At 34.7% G+C, this 24,007-nt stretch overlaps 1 protein-coding gene across 1 annotated transcript; it reads left to right on the top strand.

Annotated features, from left to right (window-relative positions):
- The first annotated feature begins 12,120 nt into the window (after positions 1-12,120).
- Positions 12,121-15,774, top strand: LOC145672497 (uncharacterized). Its single transcript, XM_081741661.1, has one exon. The coding sequence runs from the start codon at positions 12,121-12,123 to the stop codon at positions 15,772-15,774; it is 3,654 nt and encodes a 1,217-aa protein (XP_081597787.1).
- The last annotated feature ends 8,233 nt before the right edge of the window (positions 15,775-24,007 follow it).

Genomic DNA, 24,007 nt, shown 5'->3' with positions numbered 1-24,007 from the left:
CTTGATATAAGAGTGAACATCCTTACATACATACATACATACATACATACATACATATAGGTCAAACAAAGAATATCTTTTTTTTAAAAAAAAAAGTCGACTAAAAAAATACATGACAAACAAACAGCTTCTAATACCTTGGTTGGTAACACTGTATTGAGTGAAAGGCACAAGGAAAGAGAGATGTGGGTTTATACTACAATAAGCTTAAAACGGCCTTTCTTTCTCTCTCTCTCTCTCTGCATTCAATTATTGTCTCCGTATCTTTTCCTTCCGTGATCTGGTGTGTGGGGACTTTCTCTCGATTATCCTTTGCCAACCGTCTCCCCGATCCCTGCATCTCTCTCGCTTTACCCTCCAATGACTCAATGTATAGAAACGAAGAATCTGCTTTTCAGTGCCAGAGTTGTTTGTCTTTTGTTGGGTCTTTTTTTTATTTCTATTTCTGTGTGTGATCCACCCCCGTACCAATCTCCTGCTCCGCCTTCCTATAGTATTCCATTCAAGAGAGTCCTTCCAGTTCGCCAAGATCCAAGATATAGAACTAACAGGAAGTGTATATATATATATATATATATATATATATATATATATATATATATATATATATATATATATATATATATATATATATATATATATATATATATATATATATATCGTTTTGGCAATTACTTGCATTTTCGTCAGCTCGAGCGGACGGGGACATTGTGTTGTTAAACAATAGACCAATGTCCGGGTGTTGAGTTAAGATTACCCTCCCTCTTTTCCGCAGATGAACCGCCACTGAAGAAGGGTCAATGCATAATTTTTATTTTTTTAAAGTTTTTTTTATGGATGGTATATGGCTTGGATGGTATATGACAAATTGCCATTGAATATTTTCTATGGAAGAGAGGGGTCTCTATCTAATATTTCAGGCGGTTTAATGCTAAGAGTCGTGAGTTGAAAATTTTCTATTGTGTATATAAGTTATGCTCCCACGCAGTTCAGCGGTAAGCACAATTGCCAGTAAAACTTTTGTATCCATCTATTCAACTACTTCTGTTACTAACGGTTTCCTCATTATAAAGCAAAAACAGATTAGGCTATGAGTAGCGCTACTATGCAATCTTGAAAACACTTAAGAGTTACTGGTTGCATAAATATCTAGGCTAAAATATTTGGATATCCTTAATCTTTATTGTAAACACAAGATCCTTGTCTCTCAGCCACGATAATATCCAATAGTTCACAGTCAAGCTAATAGTTGTCACAAGTGTTGCTTTTTTTTTTTTTTTTTTTTTTTTACCTAAGGCCAAGAGATGTCGGAAGTGCATTCAATTTTTGGAGACGAGCCGAAAGCTTGCGGGGTACAATTATTTTCTGTATTTTTTTTTTTTAAAAGAGGACATGATTTTCTTCGAGTTGAACGTCAAATTAGCTCACACGTTAATTAGAAGCTTCAAGTAGGTTAGGATTAGGAATTAATTTCTGGGCTTTCAGTATCTATGGCCATTTTAGCAGCACGTCACATATGAGGAATGACGTTCCTCGGCGATCACACTTTCCAGTTAATTGGAAAGGAAGAAAGGAACGGGGAAGGAGATAAGCGTACCTTCCCGATATTTGCCTGGTGAGAATGAGGAAACCCAGGAAACACCTAACTCAGGATTGCTGCCCCCCAAAAAGGTTTTACACCTTTTCGATCGGGCGTCCCTACCGAGAATCTAACGCAGGACCGCTCGCACCAAAGACAATAGCGTTAGCAATCATAACATAGGTTGATTGTAGAAGTTTCGAGATAGAACTTGTATAGTAGTCGACTATACTGTACGCCTTTGTGTCTTTTATTCAATTCCCGGTACTAGTCCAGACTCAGAGTAAACCTAGCTCATAGGGTCTAACTTAACTTGAAACATAGCGCAGTCTTGTCCCGGTGTGCTGACCATTCATCACTCAAGTAAATTGATTGATTGATGTATATTAATGTCATTTGCCAGCAGTGAGGCTATATGTATAGGACGAGACCTACAGTTGAAAGTAGGATCTGAACCTCTGTAGTGCATTCAATGTTTCCTCACCGGAAATCGAACCAAGGACCTCTACACCAAAGACATGCTCTCTGGAATTATGGAAGAGGCTGGCCTGTAGCAAGAACACTAAGGCCTATTAAGACAATTGTTCGTGAGGGCAGGTCGAAATAATAAGGGGGGAGCAAAATTTAAACTTTACATTCTTAGTTGTGAACATATATATACCTATACAAGCAACTGAAAGTTTTTTTCAGGCGGCTGGAGACGATTCTTACTATACATCAGTCAAATAAAACTATTTGGGTGTCCATAGTTCCTATGAGAAATAATGTCAGATTAATTAGTTATCTAAGTCAAACTTAACTTAGCATTATAGTACTGACAGGTGCGTTTTAATTTCTTAGTTCCTATAGAAATGCCATGATAGTGTACGGAGAGTATACTGCATTTGTCTCCGTATATGTTACCTCATCTAGAAAAGGAACACAGCATCAACATTATGTACAGAAATGATGAACATAAAATGATGGAGCGATCGATTATACGAGGCCATTGATGAACACTCTCCGTGCTGTGACGATAACGACAATCCTGTCGCGTTTGTGCATCCCTCTCTTTTCTCCCCGATCCTATCCCTTAGTGTGTTAGTATATGTATATACATACCGTTTGTCCCCCGTCCCCAGCCTCTGCATATAACTCACTCGCTGTTGCGCGTTCATTGTTGAATACAGAACGACGTACGTTGCAAGACATGACATGAATGTCAAAACATATTTAAACAAACATACCAGAATGTCATGCTACGTTTCTCTGCTACATGGAGACAGCACATGGATTTTCGTTATCTTATATGTATATATAAATATAATATGTGTGTGTCAACACGTGTGTTATACAATACGGAAATTAGAAGTAATACATATTTTTACATGATGTACAATTGTGCTCGAAAAAATTTCTCTTTAAAGGTCTTTATACATTCATGTTTGTATGGTTGCAATAACATAGGTGTATATTCTTTGCATCTTTGAAGCACTTCTTGCAGGAGTACAGGTTGGACGAAAAGTCACCATATGACTAACAAGTGTTAGTAAAATTGATGTTTATCTAGTGTTAAAAGACAGACCTTTGGAAAAGGATACTTTTTTTTTTAGATGGCAAAACCACTTATATTTCTCCACAGATTTTAATACATATGTGTATATGTATATTTGTAAACAGTTGTTAACATTAATATAGTTGTAGTGTTCAATTTTGAAAGTAACACAGAACTTTTCATCTATAAGCAAGAAGGAAAACAATGTTTCAGCTGATACCGTGGAAGTTAAGTTCTTTAAATTATATTTTCTTGTTAATTCATTAAGAGATTTGCCAAGGATTTGTGAAATTAATAAATTCCATAATAATATGGCTACTATATACGTATCGGATGTTCTAAAAATGGCACCTATGGTCTACAGAGTACTATTCTACAAATCAAAATAAGGCTAAACAGAGTGTTTCAAAACAACACCGACAACGTTTGGGAGGTGATTCCTGACACCAAGATAAGACGAAAAGTATAGACCAACCTGGGTGCACAAATGTTTCCGAGTTATAGGCTGCTGAAAACATGAAAAAGTGAACTTTAAAGGTCCATAGCTCCAAAACTATAGGATCTATCGTAGTCGGGTAAAGACTTCATTTAGAAATTAGTCTCTTCCCTATTCAAATATCCATGTTTCAGAATTCTGCGGTACTTCTGCAACAATTTTTATAGATGTAGTTGGTGAGTACTTCAAATTATATGCCCATAGCCAAACTTCCTCTATAAAAATTGTTGCGTAAGTACCTTAGGATTCTGAAATATGGATTTTTGGATAGGACACATATTACTTCCTAAGTGGTCTTGACCGGACTACGGTAAGTCTGATAGTTTTGAAACTATGAACCTTTAAATTTCACTTTTTCGTGTTTTCGTCTGCCTATAACTCCGAAAGGAAGTATTTGTGCACTCAGATTGGTTTATACTTTTTGTCTTATCTTGATGTCAGGTATCATCTCCGAAACCTTGTCGGTGTTGTTTTGAAACGCCCTGTGTATATATAATTGTACCTTTTGGGTCCTTGTTTAGAGACACGAACTGCACTATGTTGCAAAGTCACAGATCAAGAATCATAAAGTAGATTAACAAATCCATCAAATAGTTACATCGATTCTTTTCAGGTGGCAGTTAAAGGCTATAGACGTTAGCGCCAGTTATTAGCGTGTCAATCCAAATTTTTGATTACTCGTAGAATTTTTGCTTTATTTGAACCCGAAGAATAGCACTATGTTGTCAGTGGGCGCTATTTTTCAGAAGTTTGGAACTCGGTTTTTTATACAAGGGTTGCACTTAATTCTAAACCAACAGGGGGCGTAAGGTTTAACAACAAAAGTTTGTTTTTGATGGGTTTTTTGAAGCTACATACAATTACGATGTTCTATCAGCCATTGTTACCCATCGAGAATGAGAGAGCTTTGCCGGGGTTTTATTTTCTAAATTGCTAGGACACTTTCCACTTGAAACAGCTTTACAATTATCATAAAGATACTATTAGTTTGCATTTAAATCGTTTATATTTTCAGGAAGGATATTATCCATACTAAACACAACAGGCTGAAATTTTAGTTTTCAAAGTATGAGATATCGCCAAACGTTTTCCAATAGGCCCAACAAAGCCCTTTGTTCCACTTGTCCGTCCATCTAGTTTTTCAAATAAATGCCTTAATGATAACTCATTTGTGTCCAACCGACAAATAACCCATAGCATGGATCTCTTAATTTTTTTCCTAGTGTACGTACAGCACCATTTTATTTTCCAGTATTTGTGGGATATCCGTCGCAACCAACGCAAACGATTCTCATGTTCTAATACCGTATTTTTTTTCTAAGGCGTATTTAACAATTGAATTGACAAAATCGAGGGCTTTTCCGGATCTAGGAGTTGTGTAATCGAGAACTCGTGAGACCCTTGTACAAGTGAAACGTACTCTTCCTTAATAATCTTTCTGTTCATTTTACAATCTTTGTTTTTTTTTTTCTTCGATGTGTAGTGTTTGAAATAATTCTGTTATCAAAATAGTTTACAAACTGAAATTATCAGCACTATTTTCCTCCTTTACTACTTTCTGCCGAACTTTGGACCTCTGTCAATGATCATTCCACCACTGTTCTGAATAATCGTATCAAATGAAGAAGTGGACTTGTGTAAGAGAACGGTGGCTAAAGGTGCTGAAGTATCTGTCACATACTTATGACAAAGATAGTATTTGTACCCTAGTTTGGGAGGTAGAAATATTTACAGAGGAAGAATCTGGGACTGGATCCTCTGAAACAATTGCAACTTCTATTTTGCCCGAATCATTTTTTTCAAGAATTTCGTCTGGTGAATCTTCTATATAAAAAAAAAAACTTGGGTTCTATTCCATCACAATGTTTTTACCTTCCTTTTCCTCGTTCCTCTCATCCTAATCATAGATGTAGTTTTGATGTCAACCGGGCCAATCGCCATTTGCCGAACTGTTCTTTGATCTCTGAAAAAGTTGCGCTCAAGTATAGAAACTTTCCTGTTGTAATCCTATTTACAAAACAGAAAATTTTTGCACTTGCAAGCAGCAACATCAATCAAGTTACTTATTCTATTACAGTAACACACAGCCTTCGTCTTATAACTGTCCTTACCTTTGTCACGTTTATAAGATTTATTAAGATTTTGCACCAACTTTCCTTACCGATTGCACTACCTTCGCTTTCTTCTTCGGTGGTGAAATTCAAGTGGTGTCTTCCATACTCTGTCGTTTTTGTTTCAGGTTCATAAGATGGAACCAGCTTTAAATCTCTAGTCACAATGCTCGTCAAAAAGTCATCGCCTTCATGTTGAAGTCTCTGAAGAAAGGTTTGGGCAATGGTTAGTCTCTGACGTTTGTGGTTCTCAGTTAATAAACGTGGAACCAACGTACACAAACCTTCCGATAACCTAAACTGTGATCATTTCTTGCAGCGACTACGTCCAACGCCAAATTTTGCTGAGATTTCATTCACAGTGATACGTCTATTTCCCCTAATCAGCTCATCAACCCTTAACTTGTTGCGTTCTGTGGAGGCAGTTCGAGGGCGCCCGCTGCGAGGCTCATCTTCGATACTCGTGTTTACATCCTTAAAATGTTTCACCCACCTCCTAACACTGCTGGCACCCATGCACATCTCCATAGGCACGCTGCAGTCTGCGGTGAATTTCAGATGCAGATTGGTTCTCTTTAACAAGGAATTCAATCACAGCACGTTGTCGAAACGAAGCATCGCTGTCCACCATTTTAGAAATCCTGCCTGTAGACATGTGCTAGCAACAAACAGCGTCAACGTCTGGAAAGAAGGAAAGAAAGAAAGATCTAGAGTTTGAGATGATATACTTGGTTTCACTTACAACTAAAGATTACGATTGTGAAAACATGTTTGTCATATTTAACATGTATATTTAACATATTTGTCATAGTTTTATGTGTCACAGTAGGAACCGAAGCTTTGTTGTAAATAAAAACTATCTACTTTAGAACTGTTTGAGATACTATTGAAAAGTTAGGGTCTGGTTATTATTTTTACTCACTCATTTCTTGATTGCTAACTACAATGTTGTAATTTAGTTCGTGTGACTGCCATGTCGCAGTGAAAAACAACACCAAGATGAAGAACAAAGGCATCACAAAACTATCACGAATTGATTTAAATAACGTTCTTTTCTAATCACTGCTAAAGTATATACGACTGGTAACTGGTATAGATAAAAAGCTGATGCCATGCCAGTCGTAGCGTCGCCAAAAGGCATAGTCCGTTATCAAAGGTGGAAAAATATATTAAAGTTTATTTTGCAGTGTTAATTACAAGCTGTTCCTATTTTGTTTTCTAAAAGAGCTTTATGTAGCGTTTAGATAATACCCAAATAAAAAAGTTTTGCTGTTTTGAGATCTAGGGAATTTTCTTTATTTCTTTTTCTTTTTTCTGTTTTTAAAGTCACGTTTTTGAGCAAAACTGTCAAACTCTAAGCTTAATCTGTAACCTAAACACCACTTCCAAAAACATTAAAAATTTGCAGGATTGTTTTGGAGTTTAATGCACACTATAAACGGATACCTAAAAACATTTTGATACTTTTAGGCCATGGAATATTTTTTTAAATCGTGATTTTGAGCAAAAGTGTCTAACTTTAAACCTAATGCGCAAGCTAAAGACCACTTCCAAAAACATTAAAATATTACAGAATTGTTACGGGGCCTAATATAGAACTATTGACGTAGGAGCCACTGTGGCTTAGTGGTAGAGCGTTCACCTCTGGTGCATGGGGTCTCTGGTTCGATCCCAGTACACAGCAAGTGAACATTGTGGTGAACAAACACCATGTGCGTGGGTTTTCTAAGGGTCCTCCCGTTATTCATTCCACCATTGCATTCATTTCTCATCACCACTATCTCTTTTAACCTAGCCGTCATAAACGTGGGACGTAAAACTGAAAGATTTTCTTTACAATTATAGACGAGTATCCTCTTCCGAAAATCCTATATCCGTTTTTTCGTTCCACCCTAGTGAAAAATATTGCCCCCCTCCTCCCCTGACAAAACCTAAAATGACACTGAAATTAATAAAATGCATTTTAGTATAATGAAATTAGTTTTTCTCGATTTTCTTGAAAATTTCAAATTTCAATTTAGCTCCAAATACGTCATTATTTTTTCAGCTGCACACCTTCTATCGATTGACATATGTTTTATCTTTGATCAACTTTGTAAATAAACAAAAATTCAATTTTTAGGTATTAATCATAATTTGGGCTGTATTTTATTAACCATATTGTTTATCATTCCTTTGACTTACTGGTGACATAACGTAAAGCTTTATTACTACATACTTCAGTATCAGTTTCATTTTAATGTGTGACGTGATTTTCGAATAGCTTCAATTATAAGGGTTACAAAAAATCGATTTTCTCAGCAACTACGCATGAAGATTTATAGTTTTCCATATTTTTTTGTTTGTTTTGCTCACTGAAATCGAACGTTAAGTTTATGTCTTGTGTTGGGACTTTATTACATTATTATTATTATTATTATTATTATTATTATTATTATTATTATTATTATTATTATTATTATTATTATTATTATTATTATTATTATTATTTAGAGTTTTGTTAGATTGCTTTCTATTCTCTCATCTCTTATTATCCTTTCATCTTTTCTTTTTTTCTATGCTTAAGTTCTTTATTCCTTCGGATACTGCACTTTTTTTTTTTTAAATCTTGGTTATGACTTTTTATTTATATGTCATACGTAATATTTTACTTTTTTGTGTGCTCATTTTATTTTTGTTATTAGTATTATTACTAGTCTTATGAATTACTGTATTTTACTTGATGTATTTAACTTTAAAATATTTATTTTCAATCTGTTATAGCAACTACATAGTGTCTTTCTTAACCTTTTTTCTTTTAATATTTTGTAAACTGTTTCAACTATACAGTGAATAATGATCCATTTTTGTATTTTACATGGTATTATGTATTTTGTATACTATATGCATGATAATTATGCTTATTATTTTTTTTACTGTTGTTATTTTTGTATTTCTCAGTTTGTAATAGAGACTTGCATGTTTTTATGTTATCTCTTCTGAACCAATATTTTATCCATGTCACCTATTTTTGTATGATCAGTTGTATGTTGTTAATTCTATTTGCATGCGTCCTATGCTTGTAAAAAAAAAACCTTTTTTTCTTTGTGACACTTGTGGCTGTAATGCTGTTTGTTCTCAATAAACATGTTTCAAACATTATTATTATTATTATTATTATTATTATTATTATTATTATTATTATTATTATTATTATTATTATTATTATTATTATTATTATTATTATTATTATCTTTATCTTTTTTGCGGTCATACTCTAATAAAATTTTGTCGAACTCATTTTTTCTTAATAGGTGATGAATTCACTATTTTTTTTCGGGTGTGAGAAGACACAATTGAATAATTTATTATAAACGGTTGCATACACTTTAATTTGCGTGTTTATAAACGTACGTTATGTAGGTCTATATTTTATTATGCGTAGGGCTGTACAGTCAGCAACAAAAGTTCTTTCCCTTTTTGTAAAATTTATTTTGGAAATAATAATTATATGACTGGAAGTTACAAAGGTGGTATGGCTGAAACTTACAGAAAATAACATTCTTTTTAATATACCGAAAACTGTATTCAAATTGTTCTTTCATTCTGAAGTTATTTACGAAACTAATTTCGTCAAACGGAAAGAACTTTTGTCGCTGACTGTACACACACACACACACACACACACACATATATATATATATATATATATATATATATATATATATATATATATATATATATATATATATGTGTGTGTGTGTGTGTGTGTGTGTGTGTGTTTGTGTGTTAGAGGAGGAAGCCATTTAGGCCATCGTTTCAGTCAGTAGTAGAGAGGGGGAAATCCGAACGACATTCTAAATGCTGTTACATTCTCATTAGGTGTTAGGGTGCATGTAACACATGCATGTGATATCGTCATACACCCCGTGACAAGCATTGAAGACGGTCATCAATATGTTGTTTGGTAATAGTAAGTTTATTAGTAAATAATGTAGAAAAATAATAGTTGTTTTCTTGGTTTTGGAAAGAAATTTACCGCTAGCAAGATTTCCGATAATGTCCACGATACATTTGAAACGGGAAGATCACATTTCTCATTACACAAAAATGATACATATATTATTACTGTTTTTTGAAAAAGAATTTTCATTCTAGCATAGCCATTAAGGCTTTTAACGCTTTCCCATATTTTAAAATATTTTTAAAGTGTTAAGGAAGGTATTATTCAATACTAAAATATATAAAAAAGAATAATTCATTACAGTATATTAGTATACCACAATAATGGAACGGGTAGTGTCGGTGGTATAATTATAGTGCATTGCCTGTCACCTGGAGACCATTTTCCAAATGATCCATGACATTTCATTTAATTGTCAAATTTTGGAATAACGAACTAAAAGATAAAAACGTAAATACTACAAAGTATGCAAATTGCCAATAGATAGTTTCAAGCTGTCATACTATACCATATATTAGCGATACGTTTTTTTCTGAATTTGTACTTAATGTCCGGACGACTGTTACTCTGAAACTTCACGACAAACCTGTGAACGCTGAAAGAAGAATAATCAAATGATCGCTGTAGGTAGAATGATGTTTTTGGTTGAGAAGTCTGCCTATTTTATATTTGTGAATGTTCTTGTTTGTTTGAACTATTTTTGGTTTTTGGAAATTTTAACACTATATTTTTGAATTTTGGAAGTCCAAGTAATACCTCCTGATAAATATTGTTGTTACAACTAAAATATAAAATATCTGTTTTATGTTCAATTTTTTTGGTGGAAAAATATGCTAATTTTTTTTTTTTTTTTTTTACATCAGAACGCCACCAGATATTTTTATGTTTTTAATTTTTCCTGAAAACAATAGATCACCGATGCACATATCGAGGTCAGTTAGATGTTATGTTATAATTTTCATTGTTGTGGGAAAATTAATTTTCCAAACCTTTACCCTCAGAGTACTCTCACTTTTGGCTGTTTTGATTATTTCCACACCTTTCGCGTACGCAAATACTTGCACTGAAGAGTATGATTTCAAATGTCCATTCTGTTTCTTTTTAATTATATAAAGAAACTTTATGCATTATTACAATAAATCACTTATTTTATAATATTAGTTACTAACAATTAAGTAGAATAAACAAATAAGTAACATAGAAAGAATTACAAAAAATTCGAAATTACATCTGCGATACTGAGTTCCGTTCTACATTGACTTATAAAATTGATTATTCAGAGTTTAAAAGTATTACTGAAAAATGTTATATAGACAGTTTATTTTTTTTCTTTCTAAAAAAATCTATTTCATCACACACTTCTACACCTAGTACTCCATTTTAGACAACGGCAAACACATTCAATGTTACCAGAACACAGAACAGGAACTGGAGACCACAGTTTAGCACTATAAATTTTAAAAAAAGAAAGAAGTCCGTCTAAGTTCAATATCTTAAGCAAATCTTTTCAGACTTAGTGATAAAAAAAATGAAATAAGAATATAATGCCAGTGAAGAAATATAAAGGGAAATAGTACGGATTTACTAAATAAGCTTAGAAAAACAAATCGATGTCCATCACCATGTTTATACTACTTATTTTAAGTAAAATAAATTTCATCCAGCTCTTGTGCTGATGGGAAGGATTTTAAAATGCTGACTGCATTTCCTCTCTGTATTGCTAGGCTTATTATATATATATGACAATACGTTGACGATATCAAATTGTTAGATTATATGAAGTTGGTAGAATAAGAAAAGGTGTTAAGTTTTATATTATGCAGTAATATTTTCTAAGAACTGGAAACACTGTTTCTACGAAACTTAGATTTCATTTGTTATTCAAGATGGAAAGTGTTGAAGAGAGACGGTGCATAAGGCATGAGGCACGAACATTTCTTCCATAATTTTGAAGTTAAGTTTGTTATTTAAGTGCAATGAACACAGTGCAGTTATTATATGTACTTTGTGGTTTATTTTAAGTGTTAGTTGAAAACCAGCGATTAGTAAGGTACAATAAAAACTAAAAACAAGTATTGGAAGTTTCCATTGTTAGAAGACAGTCCATTACCAGTTAAGTAAATGGCGAACATTTAAGAACGTAAACATAAACAGTTTTTTGGTCCTCCAGTGCCGAATGGAGGAAGTGTTGTGCCAAGAAAAGGAATAAGTGAATCATTCAAACATTCATATTAACTATGTGTGTGTAAAGACAGTGAGTGTTAAGAAACAGAAGCAAAATTGACCTAGTGGACTTATCACGTACGCGCCTACGCATTCAGCTGTGCATTGCAATCTGAAGAAAAACAAAGGCGCAATGTAGCAGTCACGTAGCTAAGTATATTTTTTTGTTTCTTTTTACTTGTGTAACTTAAAGGTCTGTTGTTATAAGGACTTCAGGTAGAAATATCACAAGCAATGGATTCAAATACAAATTCTCTTATAAAGGCAAGAGGCCTAGCTAAAGCGTCCCTTACAAGAATGAAAACATTTGTTGAACAATTTGGAGCAGACGGTGATGTAATGCAAATTAAAGTTAGGTGTGCACGTTTACCCAATATATTCAAAGAATATGATGAAGTGCAAAAACAGCTTGAATTAAAGGACGAAAACAATGAATATACACAAGATAGAGAGTTGTTTGAAGCTACTTACTACGATACTCTTGCAAAAATGACGTCAATTGTTGAAACAGCTGAGAAGGCTAGTAGTAGCAATACAAGTTCGTCAGGTGATTCAACCGCGAATACAGGGTGTCTAAAATTACCAGTCATAAAGCTACCAACATTTAAAGGTCAAGTTATAGATTTCAGACATTTTCATGATACTTTCAGTAGTTTGGTTGTAAACAATCAAAGTTTAGATGATATTCAAAGATTTCATTATTTGTTGTCCTCATTATCAGGTGAAGCAAGCAAATTAGTTGAGAATATACCAGTGACAGGTGAAAATTTCAAACTTGCTTGGGAAATGATATGCAAAAGGTATAATAATTCAAAGCTAATAGCAACTGCTCACGTAAAGGCATTGTTTTCATTACCGACTGTCAGTAAAGATTCAGTGGCGGACTTAAGGACATTATTAAATCAAACTATAAGTAACGTAAATGCACTTAAGGCGTTACAGTTAGATACTCCTTTGGATGATATATTGTTATCGCACCTAGTTTTGGAAAAGCTAGATGAACGAACACGTAAAGACTTTGAAAATCAAACAAATAGGGAACAGTTTGCTAGTTTAGAAGAACTTCATGTCTTTTTAGAAAATAAATGCCAGGCCTTAGAATTGGTAAAGTCTACACAATCAAAGTCGCATGTCAGTAAATCTAATGTTGTTAAGGATGTAAAAAATGCTAGACAATCTTATGTCAGTACTCATGTTTTGTGTTCGTTTTGTCAACAAAGTCATGCGTTACACAAGTGTAATGAGTTTCAGAAATTAAGTGTATCCAAAAGATTAAGTTTTGCGAAACAGAACAAACTTTGCTTTAATTGTTTGAAAGTTGTCAACCATGTAGCGAAAGATTGTTCGCTAAGTGCATGCAAAATATGTAATCTCAAGCATCACACGTTATTGCATAGTGATTTTAAGAAATCAAAGCCTAATCATGCTGCAAGTGTTGAAAATGATTCTGTTACGGAACCTGTAGGGGAAAAGTCAATGTCTCAAGGACAGGAAGTTGTTAATACTAGTACTTATTGCTCTGTGAAGCCTAAAAGTAATGTGCGTGTTTTACTTTCAACTGCAGTTGTTCAAGTTAAAGATTGCAATGGTAAATTACATATGGTTAGGGCTTTGCTTGATAGTTGTTCCCAATCTCATTTTGCAACAGAATCTCTCATTCAAAGGTTAAAATTAAATAAATTTCCTATCAATGTTCCTGTACAAGGTATTAATAATGTAAGTTGCAACGTTAAATACGGAAGTAAGTTACAAGTATTCTCTGCTGTAAGTGATTTTAGTGTAGATGTTGAGTGTTTTGTATTGCCCAAAATAGCGGGAAATTTACCTGATGCTGATATTGACATTAAAGAATGGAACTTTCCACCGAATTTACAGTTAGCGGATCCTAATTTCAACAAGTCTGGTAAGATTGATTTGTTGTTAGGTGCTGGAATTTTCTTTAGTCTACTCAAAGCAGGACAACAGGTGCGTCCAGGAGCGTTTCCAGTTATCCAAAATACAGAGTTAGGATGGATAGTTTCAGGACAATATCAGATGCCAAAGCACAACAACTTCACGCCAGAACATCGAACATTCTTTTTGCACAACAACGATGATTTAAGCCATCAGCTGCAGAAGTTTTGGAAAATAGAAGATATTGAAGAAACTCCTGTATCCAAAGAAGAAAGGGAGTGCGAAGAACATTTTATCGCAAACACTAGAAGACATTCAACAGGACGCTTTATAGTGAGACTGCCATTCAAACAAGAAGTGATCCAGTTAGGTGATTCTTATAAGACAGCTGTTCAGCGTTTACAACAACTAGAAAAAAGGTTAAATAGATGCCCCAAGTTACGCACAGATTATGTGGCATTCCTTGAAGAGTATGAAGCTTTGGAACATATGAAGGAAGTGGAAGGCAACTCTAATATTACTCAAGGATATTACTTGCCTCATCATCCAGTTATTAAGGAAGCTAGTACTACTACGAAGACTAGAGTAGTATCTGATGCATCCGCATGCTCAACTAGTGGCATTTCACTGAACGATGTTCTCAAAATTGGTCCAACTTTGCAAGACGATTTGCAGTCAATTATATTAAGATTTCGCACCTACCCTATAGCTTTTACTGCAGATATAGAGAAGATGTATCGACAGCTTTTGATTGATGAGCGTGACTGTAAATTTCAGAAGATCTTGTGGAGAAGATCAGAAGAAGAACCCATTAAGGTATATGAATTAAAGACTGTCACATACGGAACAGCCTCAGCGCCTTTCCTTGCTACTCGGTGTCTCCAGCAATTAAGTGCAGAAGAAGCTTGTGAATATCCGAAGGCAGCACAAATTCTCAAGAATGACTTCTATATTGACGATTGTATTTCAGGGGTTGAAAGTTTGGAGGAAGCTTTAAAGATAAAGGACGAATTAATACAAATGCTACAAAAGGGTGGTTTTTTGCTAAGAAAGTGGTGTTCCAACAGTACTGAATTATTGGAATCCATCTCTGAAGAATTGAGAGAAACACAACTTCCATTACGCTTAGACGATAAGGGTCAAGTCAAAACATTAGGATTACTTTGGCATCCTGCAACTGATCAACTTCAAGTGATGAATGGATTTACTCTAAATCAAAGGTCGAATAATAATTTAACAAAACGCAAGATGTTGGGCATTATTGCTTCAATCTTTGATCCGTTGGGAATTGTTAGTCCAATAACAATCGTATGTAAGATAATTCTTCAAGATCTATGGCAAGCAGGATTGGAGTGGGATGAAACACTTCCTAAAGAACTACAGCAAAGATGCAAGACAGTACTTGAATTTATTCCTTCACTATCAGATATCAGTGTAGACAGAATGGTTCTTCAGTCTGGTACCTTGATAGACATTCAAGTTCACGCTTTCTCAGATGCTTCAGAAAAGGCTTATGGAACATGTGTGTATTTAAGATCCGTCAACAAGGATGGTCATGTTACTTCGAAGCTATTATGTGCTAAGTCCAAAGTGGCGCCCATAAAGAAGATTTCCCTGCCTCGCTTAGAGTTATGTGCAGCAGTGTTGTCATCAAAACTTGTCAAGAAGGTGACTAAGGCATTAAAACAACGAATATCCCAGGTATACATGTGGACAGATTCTATGGTGGTCTTAGCATGGTTAAGAGCAAGTCCAAATAGATGGAAAACATTTGTTGGCAATCGAGTCGCTGAGGTACAAGAAGTGGGAGGAGAATGGAGACACGTCGCTTCAAGTGAAAATCCTGCAGATATTATATCAAGGGGAACAAGTCCTGACAAGTTAATACATAATAACTTGTGGTGGGACGGTCCTAAATGGTTAAGTGTTCTTCACTTGATTGGCCTAAGACGGAGCCTGCCCCACTCAGAGAGATTCCTGAACAGAAGAAATTAAAATCAAGTTACTTAGTGACAACTCAAGATAATAGTATGATTGAAAGATTCTCTACTTTGAACAAACTTCAGAGAGTCTTGGCTTATTGTATGCGGTTTTCCAAGAATGCTAAAGTAGAAGCATCAAGAAGAAATGTAGACGCTCTTACTTTGGAAGAAATTGAAGAAGTTTTAATCAGACTAACACGAGAAGTTCAGAACTCAGTTTATGCTAAGGAAATAGCTGATCTTAAAGAAAGTGGAAGAGTTAGCAATAAGAGCAAACTCTTGTCTCTCAACCCTTTCATATGTGATCAACAATTACTAAGAGTTGGTGGAAGATTAAAGATGTCTGAACTTGAATTTGATGCTAAACATCAAATTATTCTACCACCAGATCATCACCTAACAAGACTAATTATAGAACATGAACACAGGCGATTGCTACATTCTGGATGTCAGTTAATGCTAGCATCACTAAGGCAAAGGTATTGGATACCTAATGGTAAAAATGCCATCAAGAAAGTTATTAGAATGTGTATTACATGTCAAAGATTAAAGGCGTCTGGACCAGAACAATTAATGGGACAACTACTAAAACATAGAGTAGAACTAACAAGACCTTTCACAAGTTCTGGAATTGACTTTGCCGGTCCTATTTACATCAAAACTGGTACCAGAAAGTCAAAATCAAAGGTGAAGTGCTACATTGCAGTGTTTGTGTGTTTAGCAACAAAGGCTATCCATCTCGAAGTTGTGAGTGATCTTACTAGTCAGGCATTTTTAGCTGCTTTGAGAAGATTCATATCTCGTCGAGGTAAATGCAAGCATATCTATAGCGACAATGGAACTACGTTCATTGGTGCCAACAAGGAACTTCAAGAAGTCGCAAAGTTGTTGCATACAGGTGACCATCAAGAAAGGATTAAGAATTTTGCAACTACTGAAGGAATCCAATGGCATTTTATTCCGCCATATTCGCCCAACTTTGGAGGTCTTTGGGAGGCTGCAGTTAAGTCCTTTAAATACCACTTAAGAAGAGTCATGGGAATGTCATATCTCACGTTTGAAGAATTAACAACATTAATCACACAAATAGAAGCTTGCTTAAATTCGAGACCTCTTGTAGCATTATCCAATGATCCTAATGATCCAGTAGCATTAACTCCTGGTCATTTTCTTATTGGTCAACCATTGACAGCGCTACCAGAACGAGACTTACATCACGAGAAGATTAGTTCAATTCAAAGATGGCAAAGGATCCAACAACAATTTCAACAGTTTTGGAGAAGATGGTATATGGAATATTTGTCACAACTACAAGGAAGAAATAAGTGGAAGAGAAGCTGTGCAAACATACAGCCAGGTCAATTGGTGGTTCTCAAAGAAGATAAGCTACCTCCTCTATCGTGGAAATTGGGAGTCATCACTGAAGTGCATTCTGGACCTGACGGTTTGGTTCGAGTGGCTACTGTTAGAACTTCCAATGGTTTATATAAACGCTCAATTAGAGGACTTTGTGTTTTACCAAATAATGATGAATCGTAATGTCATTCATGTTAAAGTATATTTATTTCCTGTTTTAGTCTATTTTATTTATTGTTATGTAAAGTTTCTTTTCTTTTCTCTTTTTTAAAAAAGGTCACTAGCCCTTTTTTGGCGGGCGGCATGTTAAGTTTTATATTATGCAGTAATATTTTCTAAGAACTGGAAACACTGTTTCTACGAAACTTAGATTTCATTTGTTATTCAAGATGGAAAGTGTTGAAGAGAGACGGTGCATAAGGCATGAGGCACGAACATTTCTTCCATAATTTTGAAGTTAAGTTTGTTATTTAAGTGCAATGAACACAGTGCAGTTATTATATGTACTTTGTGGTTTATTTTAAGTGTTAGTTGAAAACCAGCGATTAGTAAGGTACAATAAAAACTAAAAACAAGTATTGGAAGTTTCCATTGTTAGAAGACAGTCCATTACCAGTTAAGTAAATGGCGAACATTTAAGAACGTAAACATAAACAAAAGGCGAATATTGTCTTGACGTTGTGTGAAGAATATCAGACTTGAAGTGAATGTTGATACATAATAAGAAGCTTATATCGTGAAAAGTCAATACCAAAATATACAGCACAAGAAAATCCGCACTGACATTCTACATAAATCTCCTTTATAGAAAATGAGTGGATTGTATAAGATCAAATCAAAAGCTTCAGATATTGTCATCTTTGGGATTAACACTTTCTTCTTCTTAAAAAAAAAGGTGTGTATAATGTGATGCATGACATTCCTGAACAATCAATTTTGCCATGAAAAGAATTCTAAAATGATTATATTATCGTGTTTTAAATATATACATATACCATATGTGATGTATACCACATGTACAAAAACTATTCCCAAGCTCAGTCTTATACTACATAACACTCACCAACATGAAAGAAAAATGTATTAGATCTGAAATAGATATAGCACATAGAAAAGTGAATAGAACAAGTCGCCAGCTAACATATTGAAACTAAAGCAATCAAAATACCTATAAAATGAGACATGATAAGACATGTGACTTGAATAGAACCAACGAACCGGGTACGTACAGTGTTAATGGGGAAGTCCCTAAGAAAGATTTTCGTGTAGGATAGAAGAATAACATAAAGCAAATTTTGGACGACTCGTTTCATATAAGTTACAAGTTCACAGATGTGTGTTTTTTTTACAAGATATAAAATATGAAATAAATACACACACACACACACACACACACACAAAGAAAAATCATATTTTTGTATGATCAGTTGTATGTTGTTAATTCTATTTGCATGCGCCCTATGCTTGTAAAAACCCCTTTTTTTTTCTTTGTGGCTGTAATGCTGTTTGTTCTCAATATGTCACATGCAGCTGTAGTTTTATGACTTATTCAACTGTAAAACTTGATTTTGAATTTGAAAACACACTGTATATTTCGACGATTCTTCTCAATTTTCCAAAATTAAGCAGGTATCAAAACTTGAGGTTTTTACTATAAATATATGTTCCTCAATTTTTTCTTAGATATTCCACAAATACTGCTGGTAATCTTTAACCTTTTCTTTCTTTTAGAAAGTTTATACCCTTTTCCCTATTTGGTGTTCTATTATTAACCTAGGTTACTAACTGGATATTTCTTTACCCAGGTCTTACTAGATTTAAATTTTAGTGATTACGGAAGTCATTCAATATGAACGTAGGTACTAAGATTTGTTGCCGTCAATACCACATGTTATAGTTGTGGTATCCTGAATGTAGGCAGTTAACGCAACGGATCAATATTCTGCTTTGTATAACTTGTAGGATAGTCAGACGAGAAATTACACAAAACAAATGGCTTCGAGACTCAGACTCCCGGCTACTCAGTTAAAATGGTACACTTTTCATGAAATTCATGAGAAGTTAATGATGTTAGCGTCCCCTATACAGTTACGAATGCATGTATGTGTGTGGTTGTACCAAGTTCAAAGCGGCAGTATCCTTGCTTAATTGCCTTTATTTGGATATGGCCCAGTTGTGAGATGCGTTGCAGGAGCGTTTTAACAGAGGATTTTGTGTACATGTATGTCGATGGATCAGCGTTGGAGGGTTTGTTAACAGTTGGACAATACTGATGACAAGTTTGCTGATCAGCAGTGAAATTTGATTTGTGTGTGCGATAGCTGTTTACTTCCATCACATTACACACACCCACACCCGCTTCTACCCCTTTCTCTGTACTAGCCCCCTCAGTGTGAATCCCTCAGGCTCTGAAACAAATTCATCAGCAGCTAAAGCTATATATTCAGGGTTTATGACTGTTTTGAGGCTTATAAACCATTTATGGATCGGTAGGAGTTTCGTTTAGTTATACTCATTTTCTTCTATGCACGGGAAATACGCAGCAGGAAATTGTATATAAAAAAATAACATGGGTAATGGTTGTTAGGTATGGAAATATTTATAAATCTGTTCTCTTAATTAAACTTGCTCTGTTGTACACCTGGATCTCTGTCCTAATTTGCGAATAATTAATATTTATTTCCGCATATGTCGAAGTATAGAAATATCTAACGATCCTATCAGCTAATATACGAATGGGTTCATAATTTGCGATATATATATATATATATATATATATATATATATATATATATATATATATATATATATATATATATATAACTATCTGTGTATCCATATATTATTCTCAGGATTCTCCTTCTTCCTCTTATATTCTTGTTCCGTAAACTCTGCCATTGTTATTCACTAACAATTATAAATCGCCTGTTTACACGTAAAGGGCATAACCGTTCCCCATTCACAGGTACATACATAGGAATTTATTTCGGAGAGGTCCAAAATTCAATATGAGGATTATTTATATCGAAAAGTGTAAAATCATCCCTAAAATTACACTAAATTTACAGAAAAGTCGGAGTTCCTGTGTTTCTGGATCTCCAGGACTCTTCTTCGTACACTTCTGCACATTCATGTATTTAATTTCGTTTTCAGTTTGTGTGTATGTATGCGTGTTCTGTTTAAAAAGTAGGTTTTAAGCCCAAATTCCAACAGAGCTGTTTTAAGCCCAAATTCCAACAGAGCTGGAATAATATATCCAATTCTTTTTCGCATGGTTTAAGAGTGTTTGGAAAACAATTTTGAAAGTTGGGATGAAGGATTGAGTATGCAGGTATTGTATATAAATTCGTTAAAGATAAACGCCATGATTGAAGAAAATGGCATGAATATGTTATATATAGAAAGTTAGTATGTTCAAGTTTTGTATAGTGTATTTACAAGGTACAATAGATAGGCCTAACATAGGAACTCAACAATATGAATGCCTTCACCAGGCGCACATACAGACATTTTTTGGGAGGTGTCCAAGCTATAGGCAGGAGGGAGTCCAGTACTACAAGTTACTACGTCAGTTAGTGTTGAACGGCTATTATTCTGCACTCAAAAACACGATATGTAATTTTAAAAGACTTCCACCCAAGTTTTCAGAAAAAAAATTAGAACTAGGTTGTTTTTATAACAACAAAAAAAGTACAAATAACGTGTAAGATGAAATTTTTATGCTACATCAATCCATTTCTCTGTTAAACAGTATAGTTTTATTGAGAAAGCGTACAAATGTGTGTTCAGTTACGAAGTTTTGGGGGGTCTGGTGGGTTCCCCTCCTCATGGGTGCATCCTAACCTACAGCAATCGTTCTTACCAAATGGAATATTCAGCCCTCTTGCTACTCTAGCTGCTAACGCTCATGTTTTTTGTGCACTTAGTCCTGGTGGTAAATCCCGGTGAGAAGGCATTGAATGTATTACAGTGGTGCAGATTCCACGTTAAACTGTAGGCTTATTTCTCATATAGTCTCGGTGCTGAACAGCAACACTAAATTTCAACAAATAAATAAACAAAAAAAAATATAAAATCTTTATGCTTTCTTTGCTTGTTTTAGTCTCCTGTGAAGCCATAACAAAAAGACCAATCAAATTTATTGGTACAGTACAAGTATCAATATGTTACAATATAGTGTTCTATGCTTTATTAACTTATTCGTCGAGAAGTGTCATATGTTGTGTATATATAAGTTTACTCTTTGTCTATTTATCCCCTCTTCCGTCTTAGTACCGTCAAACAATAGGTAATTTTGTTTTCTGATTGTTGGTTATGGAGAGAAGCCATAAAAAATTCTCCTTACAATAATAATATACAGTGGCTAGTTCTTGTTCAACATCACAATGGACCTAGTACTGTCTGAGAGATTTCTTGTGCAAACATCCTGACGTCATTGGCAAGGACGGACAAAAGAGCTGAGGCATAAAAGAAAGAAGAAAACTATTTCTTTGTGTTCCCCCTCCTACAATCTAGAGGAAAATATTGTCTGTGTTTTTATCTGGAACGGGATAAATCAACCAGAAGAAAATCGAGGGACACTTGAGTAATCAAACAGTATCCATAACAACAAAGTATCTGTATCATTTCTCGAGTTCTTCTACGTTCTTGTTTGTGAAACTGTAGTAACTTGTCCCAGAAGTGTATATTTTGCGCTCTTCATTTCATTTTTTCTTAAAAAAAATAAATCTTTCAGTTTAACGTCCCACGATTATGCTCTTTAGGCTAAGGGAGACGAATGATTAAGAGGCCTTATCCCGGCGAAATTAAAATACCGCTAACTTTACAGTAATTTTGTGATATCTTTAAATTGATAAAAGATAATCGAAATGTGGAACAAGAGCGCCCTAGACAATATCATTTTACATGAGATATCTTTATCACGATTTACTTATCTACTTTCGATTTCGAGCCATTTTGAAAATCGGTATTTATTTTCGCGTTTCTAAACGGCTGAAAACGGGAAGCCACTAGGTGACTTGTGATAACGGTACCTCACGCAAAATAATATTGTCTGGCGCGCTCTTGTTCCACATTTCAATTATCTTTTATCTATTTGAAGATATTACATAATGACTATAAAATTAGCGGTATTTTAATTTCGCCGGGATGAAGACTCTTAAGGCAACTGAATGATGATTGAAGAATTGGTGGAATGAGAATGTGGGGAGGAAACGGGAGCATCCCAAGAAGAACCCACGCACACGATGTTGTCCACTACAAACTTTCTTTTACTGGGGATCAAACCAGGTACCTCACACACAGAGATAAGCGCTCTACCATTAAGCGTCTGTGTCATCTTAAAAAAATAAAACTCAGTCACAAAGGATAACATACGCTTAATACACATATGGAATGTTATGCTGTGCAGATGTTTGGTTCCTGAATTATGGCCCACCAATGCTGGGGTTTGGGATTTAGTCAGATTTTTTTGCAACAAGAAATCTATGAGCGATCCATGAAACAACTCATCCATTCTAGATCAAACTTGGCATTGTAGTTGATCTTGACAAGCGTAGTGTGGATATGAAATATTACAGCAGACAGTTCTATGGTTCTCAAGTTATGGGACATAAAATGTCTTGGTTTGTACTGAATCTAATTTTCGGTGAATGATTGATGAGAAAGCTCGTCCGATTTTCACCAATCTTGGGATGGTGATAAATATTGATAAGCTTAGTAAGGATGTGAAATATCGCGATGTTCAGGTCTTTGATTTCCGAGTTACGGATGATCAAAATTGAGACTTGAACGTAGTCAAATTTTCGCTAAAAAAATGTTCACTTAAAAAAAAAGATGAAGAATATGTGGATCAGGTGTGTTATTAAACATTAGTTTGAGTCATAAGAAAGTAAATGATTAGACTCTTTGTTAGCTATGTCGCAAATGCAGTGTATATTTATAATAAAGATTTGTTTTAAAAATCAATAAAAGATGAATTTTTTGGATTTAGGATTGAGATTTTTGGAATTTCGGCTTCTATGGCCATGTTAGCCCGTCATGTATGAGGGATGACGTCCCTCGGCGAGCACACTATCCGGGGATAAGAAAGGAAGAAAGAATTGGGGAAGAGAGGATGCCGTTTGGGACCTATATGTTAGGTACCAAACCGGCATTTGCCTGGTGGGAATGAGGAAAACCTAGGAAAATCTCATTCAGAATGGCTGGTCTAAGAAAACTTTTTACACTTTTTCGACCGAGTGCCCCCACCGGGAATCGAACCCAGAACCGCTCGCACAAACATGAGTTTTATCCGCAATAAAAAAAAACTTAAAATGTTTGAAGGATTCTGGACATCATTATCGGATTCTTCTGACACTCGTTTCTATAGTATTTATGTCACACACTCTGCCTAACCTAAGGGCCTTCTCACTTTTTTATTTTTTTATTTTTGTATGTAACTAAAGTAAGCTAAGTAACACAAACTGTAGGTAACTTAGGGTGGAAGTAATTTGAAAGAAAACTGACTGATGGTGCTTCTTTTGGAACATGGGCAGTGCCATAACTTGTGGGGGATGGGAGACAACTGCCTTCCCATTTAAGCTCCAATTAAAGATAAAATTTCTGACTCCGTATGCTTGGATACGAACATGAATGTATAAATGAAATATGGAATAAGTTCACCAAATTACCTCTCACCCAAAAAATTTGATCTGTATTCATTTCAGTAAAATATCTATTAATAGGATCCTCAGTAAGGCGTTAAGTTGTGTCAAATATTCTCCTCTTAATTATCTTGTGAAGCATGGACTGGGTCCATTATACTATTTCGAAAAGAAGTAAAAATACTTAAATGTGCTGCTGCTGCCTCATAATCTCATTAAAATATACTTCTGTAACATGAAGCATAA

Source organism: Thermobia domestica, chromosome 16, assembly GCF_964235325.1.
Source record: "Thermobia domestica chromosome 16, izTheDome1.hap1.1, whole genome shotgun sequence".
Taxonomy (NCBI): domain Eukaryota; kingdom Metazoa; phylum Arthropoda; class Insecta; order Zygentoma; family Lepismatidae; genus Thermobia; species Thermobia domestica.
This window is presented reverse-complemented; position numbering and strand designations above follow the sequence as displayed.

Excerpts from the sequence above, each read along its gene's own strand:
- LOC145672497 (XM_081741661.1), top strand. The coding sequence starts at position 12,121 with ATGGATTCAAATACAAATTCTCTTATAAAGGCAAGAGGCCTAGCTAAA.